Below are 13,259 nucleotides of genomic sequence, written 5' to 3' on the forward strand. Positions count from 1 at the left end.
TGCTTAAATGCTAAAATGAATTACCATTTTATCATTATGTAAGCAAGACCTTGAGCCTTAGACCTAAATATTTATCATTCTCCCTTACTATTATAATAAGGAAGAAATTGGAGAACTTTGATCAATGTTTAACCACAATTTAAAATTCAATGTTAACTATAATTTAAATGCTTAATCCAATACAACAAATGTGTATTCTCTGTTCCACAGCACTACATATATGACTCCAGATGTCCCCAGAATGCATGGGATCAAACATTTCAGACTTTTTTTTTTTCATTTTTTGCAAATATAACTGAAAACATAATTTTTCCTATTGGGTTCATTAAGGGATAAATGAAACAACAAAAAAAGAACCCTCATATTTTGGCCTGCTCAATCCAATGATGTCACAACACTGTCCATGGCACCTTTTATGATATTTCGAATCAAATAGAGTATCCACATATTTTGAAAGAACAGTGACATCACTTCTGACTCATGAACAACATGAAACAATAGAAGATTAGATTAGATTAGATTAGATTAGATTAGATTAGATTAGATTAGATTACCTTTATTGTCATTTTTTCCTGTGGGCACAATGGCACATATTAAAATGAAATTTAGTTGCTTCCTCTCAAAGTGTACACATACATAACACACATTTAAAATGTACTATATACAACATATGTATAGACCCTTACATGTGTGGAACAAAGCTGTGACTGAATCTGGATGTTCTGCTTCGGATACCACAGAGCCTCCTCCCAGAAGGTAACAAAGAAAACAGGGTTGTGAAGAGGATGTGTCGTGTCCCAGGCAATCTTGCGGACCCTGCTCAAGCAATGCTTCTGTGCTATGTCCTGGATGGGAGGAGGGAACTGCCAATGATCTTTTCAGCCATCCTCACCACTCTCTGCACAGCCTTCCTGTCTGAAGCAGTGATGCTTCCAAACCAGACTGTGATGCTGTATGATAGGATCATACAGAATATATGTCTGATTATATTATGAATGTTTTAAAATTAAATTTCAGTTGTGACTCAAGCAGTTATCTTAAGCAGTTATATCATCTAAATCGTTTGCACTAAAGATTGAATTTCATAGAATATGTATCATGCCTTTTAAATACTCAAAAAAGAATCTAATAGCAATACTTTATTCCAGTAGTATTGTAGTAGCAAAAAATAATGAATAGTGTAGAAGCTCCTACGCCAGCAGCAATAGAATGCATGTTTGCTTGCACCTTGTTTTATGTTCAGATATGGCATTCTTTATTTGAATATTTATTAATGCAGGATTGGGAAAAAGCCTAGGAAAGTGGATAGTTTCTACCAGATTTTAAATAGATAGTTGATAAAAGGCAATTCGTATTTTCAATAATTATTTGAAATATCCAAATGATACGCATGCCATATGTGTGGTGGGGAATGCAATGATTTTGGGTTCTAATTTGCAGAATTAGCCTTTCACAGAATATGAAACATAAAACGATATTTATGTTTCTCTGGTATAAGCCTATTTGTCTAGTGGTGTTTTTTATGTCTATTTACACGCTACTAGATCAATGTGTCTTCTAGAATCAGTTAACCATTCTTGAGCTGATATAAAATATGCCCTCAATACAGTTATATCAGTATGGCAATAGTGGAATATAATAGTTAGAATATAATAGTTGAATACAATTTTATTTATTTATTAAATTTATATGCTACCTGTCTTGTTATCCTGTTATAGAAGTTGGATAATAGAGCTGGTTTGGTATAGTGCAGTGATGGCGAACCTTTTAGAGACTGAGTGCCCAAAAACCGCCCCTGCCCCGCCCACTCCGCTCTGCCCCCCACCCCGCCCGCCCCCAGGGCCACTCACCACCTCCACAGATCGCCCAGGCTGGCCCAGCAGTGCCATGGTGGCCACGCCCTCCACCCACACCTTATAGCATCAACTGCATGCGACGGAGCGCGAGGGCGGAGTCTTGTCCCCACTGCCTGGCTGCCATATCCTTGGCTGCGCTGCTCCATATGGGCCACGCTCAGGGGCAACTCTCTGGGGGGGCTGCTGGTGAGGGGCCACAGGGGGAGGTGTGACTGGGGCGATGGCATGCATGCCCACAGAGGGCTCTGAGTGCCGCCTCTGGCACACTTGCCATTGGTTCGCCACCACTGGTCTAGTGGTTAAGGTATCAGTCTAGAAACTGTGAGTTCTAGTCCCGCCTTAAGCATGAAAGCCAGCTGGGTGACTTTGGGTCAGCCATTCATTCTCTCACTCTCTTAGCCCAATCCACCTCACAAAGTCATTATTGTGGAGAAGGAAGGAATATTTAGATATGTTTGCCATCTTCGGTTATTTATAAAAATAATAAAAGCAGGATACAAATAAAGAAGAAATAAAGAAGTACTAGAAGTTGCTATAAGTCACGAATGGGATTACTTCTGCCATCTCAGAGCATGGGTATGAGCTGATCTCATCGTTACATGTCTGTCCTGTTTTGTTTTTTTCCTTCAAGACAGTTTTTGAATTTTCACTACTAGATATGAATGATCAGATAATCCGGAATGTGTGTGAGAAATAATGTGTTTCATATTTAAATTGCTGTTGCCTTCAAGAAAATACTCAAATTGAAAATCTAGAACCAATTTCCATCAGTGTCCTTGCTAACAACCATAAAAAATGCACACTGATCTTCTTTTCGTTTGATTTCTTCCTTAGTGGAATCATTGGAAGCAGCTGGGCCATGGTTTTTGCATCTGGTGGTTTTCAAGTAAAGCTCTATGATACTGTGGAAGCACAGGTTACAAAAAGCTTGAAAAAAATTGGGTAAGTGATCTAACTTCCTCCAAGTCTAGATAAGGTATTGTAAACATTAACATTTTGATCCTAATTTTCTCCCCAAATCATATCAAGAATCATGTGTATATTAGACCAAAAATAGAAAATAGTAAAGCAGGCCCTTATGATAAAATACTTGTGTAAATATTTTAATATAATTTAATATAAAATATTGACATCCCTCCCTTAATCCTCTGTTGAACTATACAAGGGATACTGAAAAGAATTTGGGAGTTTCAAAAGTTGTTTGTGCATCAAGGACAAACTAAGAAATCAAGAGGTTTTTAATTTAAAATATAACTATAATCCAGTTTCAGAAGTCCAAATTTCTTTTCCAGTTCCTCAAATGTTTTATTATCAAAGCATTAACAGTAAGGTAAATACTGCTTTTTGCCCACGTAATAATAATAAAAAAAAAACCAGAGATTTTGAGATTGGGATTATTCCAGAGTATCTCTTTTTTTACAAAAATAAACTCAAACTTCCATCCCCAAACCTTTCAAGTGCACTAAACAACTTAATATTTCCCAGCCTTTAATTGGGAAAACAACTAAATTTTGACAAAAACAAAAAGAAAACACCATGCCCTGTCAAGCTATCATAGTAACATTCTAATTGTCTCCAGTGGTTTTTGAAGTACGGTAAGTAATTTGAATTCATAAAATGTGAATGTTAAATCACTTTAACTTACTGAATATACAACACATGACTCTGACACAAAATACTGTATACCGTTGACTCTGTCACAAAGGTGTATACTTTTTTTCTTCCCAATTCCTTATCAAATCTGATCTAGATAGATATTATTTTAAAACTTTGCTCTTTGGTTGATCAGCTAATAAACTGCAAAATAAGTTCTGTACATTACATTATTGTTTTCAGAAACTTCTAAAGCAGAAATTTAAATCTCTAAAGCAGAAAGAGACAAAGTTTCAATTTAACAAAGATTTTGTAGTTGTTAAATTTGAAATTGATCCTTGTATGTTTAAGATACTGAATACTTATTAAATTCTCTAAAACAGAATGGTGCACTAACCAAATAGATGGTAAGACATAAGGGGAACTCAGGCACCACACAGGTTATGTAGGAAGTAAACACAGGGTCGGTCATAAAGGACTCAAATGTCTATACACAAATGCACAGGGTATGAACAACAAACGGTGAACTAGACATTCAGATTAATGAGGGCAGATATGATATTGTTGCCATTACGGTAACATTGTGGGATGAAACCCACAAATGGAACACACAGCTAGAGGGATTTAAATTATTTAAAAGAAACAGACCAAATAAAAGAGGAGGTGGAGTTGCTCTATATATAAGAAATAACTACATCTCTACAGAAATAGAGCACAACAATGATGAAAACTGTCCTGAATGCATATGGGTCAATATAAAAGGGGGGGGGGAAACAATGTTGCCATAGGTGTATACTATAGACCACCCAACCAAACACTGGAAATAGATGAACTTTTTGCTAGTCAGCTAACTAAGGTATGTAGGAAGCACATCACAATAGTAATGGGGGACTTTAACTACCCTGACATCAACTGGGAGACAAACTCTGCACCAAGTGGAAGATCAAACAGATTCCTGACAAACCTAGCAGACAACTTTGTCTCCCAAAAGTAGAGAAGGGAACTAGGGGATTAGCCATTTTGGACCTAATTCTCACTAACAGAGATGAAATGATAGAAGGTGTTGAAGCCATAGGAACCTTGGGAGGAAGTGATCATGCAATATTGGAATTCAACATTATGGAAGCACAAGCAATAGAACACAGTCAAACTAGAGTCTTGGACTTCAAGAGAGCTAATTTCAATAAACTTAGAGAGGGTTTGGGAAGGATTCCATGGATGAGAATCCTCCAGGGGAAAACAACTCAAGAGCCTTGAGAAATTTTGAAAAGTGAGATAATAAAGGCCCAGTATAGCACAATACCAACAAAGAGGAAAAATAACAGCTCTCAAAAGAAACCAGTATGGCTGCATAAAGAACTCTCTGATCAATTGAAAGATAAAAAGGACAAGTATAGAAAGTGGAAAGAGGGACACATAGGTCAGAATATCAGCAAATAGCCCGAGCCTTCAAAGATCAAGTGAGGAAAGCTAAGGCTCAAAATGAACTAAGGTTTGCAACCAAAGTCAGAAATAACAAAAAAAGCTTCTTTCAACATGTAAAAAACAAGAAAAAAGTGAAGGAAATGATTGGTCCATTATTGGGTGAAAGTGGCAAGAAGGTGACAAGCAACAGGGAGAAAGCAGAACTATTTAACTCGTTTTTCGCATCTGTCTTTACACAAAGGGAAAAAACAGACCAATCTATCCAAAATAGTGCCATAAAAAACAAAATAGAAATACAAGTTAAGATAGGCAAGAAAATGGTAAGTGAACACCTGTCCAGCCTAGATGAGTTCAAATCACCAGGACCAGATGGATTACACCCCAAGGTTCTCAAGGAACTGGCAGGTGTGATCTTAGAACCACTGAACTATATTTTTCAAAGATCCTGGAGCACTGGGGAACTACCAGAGGACTGGAAAAGAACTGATGTAGTTCCCATCTTCAAAAAGGGGGGGGGAAAGGACCCAGGAAATTACAGACCTATCAGCCTGACCTCAAAACCTGGGAAGATTCTGGAAAAGATAATCAAACAACAAATCAGCGAACACCTGCAGGCAAACAAAGTCATTATTAAAAGCCAACACTGGTTTGTCAAAAACAGATCATGCCAGACAAATCTTATTGCATTCTTTGACCAAGTGACAAAATTAGTGGACCAGAGGAATGCTGTGGATATAATTTACTTGGACTTCAGTAAGGCATTTGACAAAGTATATCACAACCTACTACTTGATAAGATAGAAAAATGCGGGTAAGACAGCATCACCACCAGATGGATCCGTAGCTAGCTGACCGGCTGTACTCAGCATGTGGTCCTCAATGGAATCGCATCTACATGGAGGGAAGTGTGTAGTGGGGTGCCCCAGGGCTCTGTTCTGGGCCCAGTACTCTTCAACATCTTCATCAACGATTTGGATGAAGGGATAGATGGGGAACTCATCAAATTTGCAGATGACACCAAGCTGGCAGGAATAGACAACACTCCAGAAGACAGGCTTCAGATACAGAAGGATCTGGACAGACTTGAACACTGGGCACTAACTAACAAAATGAAATTCAATGGTGAAAAAAGCAAGGTTCTACATTTAGGCAAGAAAAACCAAATGTACAGATATAGTATAGGGGGTACCTTGCTCAATAGTAACTGTGAGAGGGATCTCGGAGTCCTAGTGGACAATCATTTGAATATGAGCCAGCAGTGTGCTGCAGGTGCCAAAAAAGCCAATACAGTGCTAGGCTGCATTAACAGAGAGATAGAATCAAGATCACATGAAGTATTAATACCACTTTACAATGCCTTGGTAAGGCCACGCTTGGAATACTGCATCCAGTTTTGGTCACCACAATGTAAAAAAGATGTTGAGACTCTAGAAAGAGTACAGAGAAGAGCAACAAAGATGATTAGCTGACTGGAGGCTAAAACATACGAGGAATGGTTGCTGGAATTGGGTATGTCTAGTTTAATGAAGAGAAGGACGAGGGGTGACATGATAGCAATGTTCCAATATCTCAGGGGCTGCCACAAAGAAGAGGGAGTCAAGCTATTTTCCAAAGAGCCAGAAGGCAGGACAAGAAGCAACGGGTGGAAACTAACCAAAGAGAGAAGCAACCTAGAAATAAGGAGAAACTTCCTGACAGTTAGAACAATTAACCAGTGGAACAACCTGCCTCCAGAAGCGGTGAATGCTCCAACACTGGAAGTTTTTAAGAAGAAACTGGACAGCCATTTGTTCAAAATGGTATAGGGTTTCCTGCGTGAGCAGGGGGTTGGACTAGATGACCTCCAAGGTCCCTTCCAACTTTATCATTATCATCATCATCATTATTATTATAGGAAAATTATTAATAACATGACAAATAATGGAGCTAAATGAAAGAACAGTAACATTATTCCTACAATTAAAGATTGTCAGGGTATATAATTATATATATATTTAAAGTCAGCTTTCATCAATTCAGTGATTCCAGAAGAACATGTTAAAACTTTTTAAGTCTCCTATAAAATTTCTCAAAGATTTTTAAATTTTCCAAAGAACAGACATTATCTCAAACAGGAATCCTAGTTTGTTCCCTGATTTGCATTAAGATTAATAAGGATCAGTTTCAACATTACCTGAGAATCTCAACCAGAAATGAAATGTAAAAAACTGATTTATAATCCTTGTGGCCATGGAGATAAGCTACTTGCACACATGTTGTCTCTTTTGTATTTACCCTTGTATCTATTGTTTGGAATATCATATTCTGAAATGAAATACTTTAGAGAAATCTCATATTTCTGAGCAGAGGATTACTAGGTGAAAGGGAATGATCTCATTAGCTTTGTTGCTGGTGTTTTTGTTATTCATGGGTTTGTATTTGCATTTTGATACCATAATTATTAGTAGTTCTTTTCCCAGGTCCTGCTGGTATTTCTACGGTTAACTTTGTTTATAGAACATAGAATCATAGGCTGGAAAGAACCTCAGAGATCTTCTGGTCCAACTTCCTGCTCAGGCAGGAGACTGTATACTGTCAACCTATTTTTGAGAACCTCCAGTGATGGAGTACTCACAACTCAGGAAAGCTAGCTATTCCATTGATTAATTTTTCTCACTGTCAAAAAATTTCTCCTTACTTCTGGATTGGATCTATCTTTAACAAGCTTCCACCCATTATCCTCTGGTGCTTTGGAGAATAAATCAAACCTTTCTTCTCTGTATCAGTTCCTCAAGTACTGGAAGACAGTTAGCATGTCCCCCCAATCCTTCTCTTTGATAGGCTAGACAATTGTTCATCATATGATTTAGCCTTTATCATTTTTGTTGCTCTACTCTGCACACTTTCTAGGGTCTCAATGTATTTTTGGTGTCATGGTGATCAGACCTGTACACGGTATTCCAATTGTGTCCTCACTAGTGCAGTATAAAGTGGCATCAGTCGTATCAATATTATTTTGAATTTGCTTTTGTTTTCTAGGATAGTTATCATACTCTATTTTCTGTCATCTTCAGATCTAATGAGTAGTCTATTTTTTCATTCAAGTCTTTAGTATTAATATTATAGAGTCTAGAGCCCAAGAATGAATCTTTTGGCATCTTGCTCAGTACAACGAAGAACCACTGATTAGTACTTCTTGAGTACAATTTTTAAACCAGTCAATTTCCGTTAAGTTGTCATACATTTAGCCCACACATACATTTATCTTGGGAATTAATCTCATGGGCTACTTCATCAGATTCTTTGCTGAAGTGAAGATATATTATATTCACAGCATTCTCACAATCTATCAACAAAGTTATGCAACTAAAAAATGAGATAAGTTTAGTCTCCCAAGTATCACTGTTATATTGATTGGATTTGCTCTCCTCAAAGTACCTGACATTTGTTGGTTTTCCAAAATTTGTCAACAATTGATATGTAAAGGTGAAATCAGATAATCAGTTCCTTCATTATCCTGGATACATTTAACCTGGCATATAGATTTAACTTTATTCAAATTCAGTTAATTCTTACCTTGTTTTATTAATCTTAAGCATCAATCCTGTCTCTTTATTCAGTTCTTCACAACTGCCCAGTGAAACAGATATCCTCTTTTCACAGAAAACTGTGCCTAAATAAGAATTGATTAATTCCATTTGATTTTACTGTTAATGTTCTGTTGTCTTCACTGAACCACTAGAGAACCAGTTAAACTGATAGCCAGTTTGGTGTAGTGGTTAAGGTGCTGACCTAAGGAGGTTGTGATTTTTGCTCCTGCCTTAGGCATGAAAGCTGGCTGGATAAGTTTGTACCCGTCACTCATTTTCAGGCCATCCCATCCCACTGTACCTCATAGGATTGCTGTGGGGAAATTGGAGGAGGAAGGTGCTGGATATGTTCATCATCTAGAGTTATTTGTAAAAATAATAAAGGATGATACAAAAAACAAACAAATAAAACCATGTATTTTTCAAACAATTATGGTTCTTATAATTTCTTAAAGGATAGTGCAGTGACTATTGATTCTGCAAATTGAAGAAAAATAAGCCTTGAACTTGCTCTGATTAATCATGTAGGGTTATTTGAAGCCATAAAAACTTTAAATGCAACACTATCCCTGCTGGGTTGACTGGGAATGACTGGGAAGCTGTGGTGCATTTCATTTCCCCCCTCCCTCTTTTAGCCCACTGAAGCCTAAACAGTAATAATCTTATAAATTTTGAGAAATTGGGGATTGTAATGATTTGCTATTCTGTTTATAGCTGGAGACAATATCTTGGATGTTGTGCTTGCAACTGAATAGAAATGTACTTGAGGTTGTGTACTTTTGTGTACTGTTTGTTCCTTCAATAAATTATTAATGCATTTTTTTTCATTTTATGAGGAGAAAAAAATGCAATCAAAAGAAAAGAAAGAACTTTTTGAACAGAACTTGAAAAACTTGAAAGTTTCCAAGAGGAAGTGGAAAACAACTTTGAAATATAATTTTAATATATTTTAAAATAAATATGGGATAATGTTAGTTATACTGTTAATTACCTCTTCCAGTTACAAATGGTATTTAAAATGTATAAGTCTTCATCTGTTGTAGGTATATTTGAGGGCCATCTGCTGTTTAGTTTTGCAAATTTTACTATCTTTGGCACAAGACAAAACAGGAAAACAGTGCCCCATTTTATAGGAAATAGCAGCAGATTCTACTTAGAAAATCTATGCAGAAATGAAAAGGTTCCGACTCACACGTTCACATGTCTGGAAAGTTCAATGACCATCCTCCTTAGAATTTTTTCCACCAGCAAACATCTGATTTTGACCTCAGCAATGTAATTTGTTAGTTGGAAAACTGGTATCCTATTTTACTTGTAGCAAGCATTCTAGTGGATCCCATTGACTGTAATGGGGGGATTCATGCAAACCTATTGGAAAAAATGCATTTCTTTTAAAAAAGCTTATTTGATGTTTTCAGACTTCCAAGGAGCTTTTGAAATCTGGCTATCATCAGTTATATCACACTTTCTTTAAGTTTTAAATGTATTTCCATTGGTGATTGGGAACTCTGGAGGTTGTGACCTACACAATTGAATAGTGCTTTGTTGAGAAATGCTGCAGTAGAAACTGTCTTATACCTTGTTAGATGGATGTAGCCATAGTGATCTGCAAAAGTTAGAATTTGATTCTAATATCAATGAAGCATTTAAAGATCATAATATATGCTTAACCCAATGTATCTGGAAGTGATTTTAAGGAATAATTCCAATATTCACTTTATGTTCCAAATAGTGAACAAATGAAAGAACTCGAAACAGCTGGAATGCTGAAAGGCTCCCTCAAAGCTGACCAGCAGATCACTCTCATTAGTGGTTGCACAGATTTAAAAGAAGCACTCAAAGATGCCATTTATGTTCAGGTGAGTCCATGATGATCCTATGGAATTCTCATGAAAGAAAGTTAGTGAGTTAATCTGCCTTTTATGTATGCTACAAACATAAATAACTATTTCATTCATTTAAACCAGTGGTTCTCAACCTGTGGGTCGGGACCCCATTTGGGGTCGAACGACCATTTCACAGAGGTTGCCAAACAATGCAGTCCGCCATTTTTTTCCCCTTTTCCTTAGCTGTGCTACTTCCTTTTATTCTATTGGCTTTTGAAAGCCAATAGAATAGACTCTCTTGAATAGAGTCTAATTCTATTGGCTTTCAAAAGCCAATAGGAATTGTCCAGGCTGTCTCTGCCCTGCTGAGCCCACCAAAAGTCCCATTCTGCAAACGGTGCTGCAAGTTGTCTGCAGCGAAGGCGAGCTATCTGGAAGCTTCCACCCCTCCCTGCTGAGCAACTACTAAAAATGTAAGTAAAAGAGGGCCAGGGGTGGGAGGTGGGAGGCCGGCGGGTGCAGGGAGGGCTGCAGGCGCATGTGGGGCCTTACCTCCCTTGGGCTGGGCCAGCTGGTGGCCCAGCTGGTGGTCGGCCTGCGCCGTCTCTGCCGCTTGCCAGCTACGCCTTGGCCGGTGCAGGGGGCGGCACCATGCATGCACGGTGCTCCCGGGCAGGGAAAGTCCTCGACTTACAACCGGTTGAGTAGTCCTCGACTTACGACCAGTTGGGTAGTCCTTGACTTACAACCGGTTGGGGGAGTCACGGTATTAAAAAGGTTGAGAACCATTGATTTAAACAATTTCATTTACAAATAGACCTTGACTTACGACTTTAATGGAGCCTGCCCATCATGGTTGTAAGTCATGATGGTCGTAAAACATAGGATTGATCCAATTTTTTTCTTGTAGGGGTTCTTAAGTGAATGTTAAGAATTTTTGCCCCCAAACCATTGTAAAACACAGTCCCATGACTGGGATGCTGTAAATGGCTGTAAATGCAGCCTGGTTGCTGAGCACCTGATGTTCAGTCGGGAACTAATGTTGTGATTGAATTTCTGGATCATAAGTAGCCCCCCCGATAAGTATGTTGTAACTTTGAATGGTCATTAAGTGACCAGTCATAAATTGAAGACTACTTGTAATTGAATTAAAAATTCTTGCATCTTTTTGTAGTCAAGGCTAGTAAATTTCATTCTTGAAATGAGACAACTCATAATTCCATATATTGAGAATATAAAAAAGCCTAAATAAGGAAGATTCTGCTTCCTCAGAACTGAGGTGACATGTATGGAAGAGATGTACTGTATGCACCCAAATTTAATAACAAGAAAGTGACCACACTCACACACACACACACACACACACACACACACACACACACACACACTGCTTTGGAAAAGAACCAAAAGCAATGCGGGGTAGATTGCAACAGGGAACAAAAGCAATCAGTCATGCTCATTTTGTATAGATAACAAACATATGGGCACATACAGTAGATTTATAAGCTTCCACTCAAAATTCAGAAAAGAAAAGTTTTGAACTATTAAACTAAATCAAAGCAAAATTTAAAACACAGTCCTAAAGTAGACATACTCAGTATCTTGGTTGAATATTGTGTATGTCTAACACAATATCTTGGTTGAAGAGATGTTTGTCAGATTCATTCATTCATTCAAGTTGTACATCTGGCAATCTCAATAAGTAATTCTGTATGGTGAACAAAATTAAATAAAAACAATTACAGGAATACAAAAATTAGATAGCAGTCAAGAAAATATCATTCCCCACAGTCACTAATACAACCAAGAAACAAGTCCATTCACACACTCAGGGACTCAGGCCCAGGTCTTTAGGGCTTTAACAAAATGGCCGTCAAGGTTAGGACCATCCTTACCTAATTTTTTTTATTTAAAATTTGAAGAGAAGAGTGAAGGGAGGAAAGAGTAGAACAAAGTGAACCAAGCCTTTTTATTATTATTATTTTCTGTGGCACCTACCCTCTCGAACATCATCCCTCCAGAGATCAGATTGACCCCATCCTTGCTGGTCCTTCCTAATGCTTTTGAAGATCTGATTTTGTGCCAGAGTCTGGGGCACCAGTTGTGTGATAGAACTGTCTCCTGATTGTATTCATGGTTGTATTTTATGATTTTGTTTGGCTGCTGCATGTTTTTATTTTTTATATATGTATATGTTTTACATAATGTAAACCACCCAGCATCATATATTTGAGACAAACAGCTATTAAAAAATAATCCTTGACAGCTGTATTGATAACATGTGCCACTAGAGGGAGCAACAGATTAAGGATATTGAGAAGATGATTGCAAGGTTATTTAACAAGTGACACTTGCTTTTGGCATATTTCTTAGGGATAGAGCCCTGGCTTTATTTTAAGACTTGTTCAACGGAACTTTGTGTGTGTGTGTGTGTGTGTGTGTGTCTTTTCTTCCCCCTTCTTTTCACAAAGTAGTCATGGATATATATCCAAGTTGGTTATTTTGCAACAGCCCAGTAATGTTTGTTGCCTTTCCTATCTTCCAGGATTTTTTTTCTATTTCCCAGTCCGGTATCTAGTTCTGGGATTCCCCGGAGAATCTCTCATTTAAATCCTAAGCAGATCCAATGCTGGTTAGGTTCTCAGTTCAGACAAATTGGCCAGTGCTCCTAGTTGAGAAAGGCTGCCATGGCTATGTTTTCTGATGAAGTAAAAAATCAAACCCTTAATTTTCTCCTTAATCTTATAAAATCATTATTATCTACAGGGCACTTGTTGAACTATGTTGAACAGATGCATGTTGCTACTGTATATTCAAATTTTATTAGAAAACTTCATTATTTCTTAATTATTTCTCCTCCAGGTAGTTACATTTCGTTCACTTATACTTTGAAGCTCTCTCAAGCATTCACTATACCTGGATGTAGGCAGTGAATCCTGTTTCTTCTACATTTGAGACTAGGCTCACACTCCTTATTGTAGGCTATACAG

At 37.6% G+C, this 13,259-nt stretch overlaps 1 protein-coding gene across 3 annotated transcripts in view; it reads left to right on the forward strand.

Annotated features, from left to right (window-relative positions):
• The window catches only part of CRYL1 (crystallin lambda 1), a 44,726-nt gene that overhangs the window by 10,026 nt on the left and 21,441 nt on the right, over positions 1 to 13,259 (forward strand). For 2 of the 3 annotated variants that reach the window (XM_039351484.1, XM_039351483.1), the window contains exons 2-3: positions 2,691 to 2,798; positions 10,176 to 10,302. In XM_039351484.1, the coding sequence (XP_039207418.1) occupies positions 2,716 to 2,798; positions 10,176 to 10,302 (210 nt within the window). In that variant the 5' untranslated portion in view covers positions 2,691 to 2,715. Of the gene's footprint in view, positions 1 to 733; positions 757 to 2,690; positions 2,799 to 10,175; positions 10,303 to 13,259 lie in introns of those variants that run through there. The other variant, XM_039351485.1, reaches the window with a different exon arrangement.

Source organism: Crotalus tigris, unplaced genomic scaffold (assembly GCF_016545835.1).
Source record: "Crotalus tigris isolate CLP2741 ecotype Arizona unplaced genomic scaffold, ASM1654583v1 scf7180000018371.15429387391:27106975, whole genome shotgun sequence".
NCBI classification, from domain to species: Eukaryota; Metazoa; Chordata; class Lepidosauria; order Squamata; family Viperidae; genus Crotalus; species Crotalus tigris.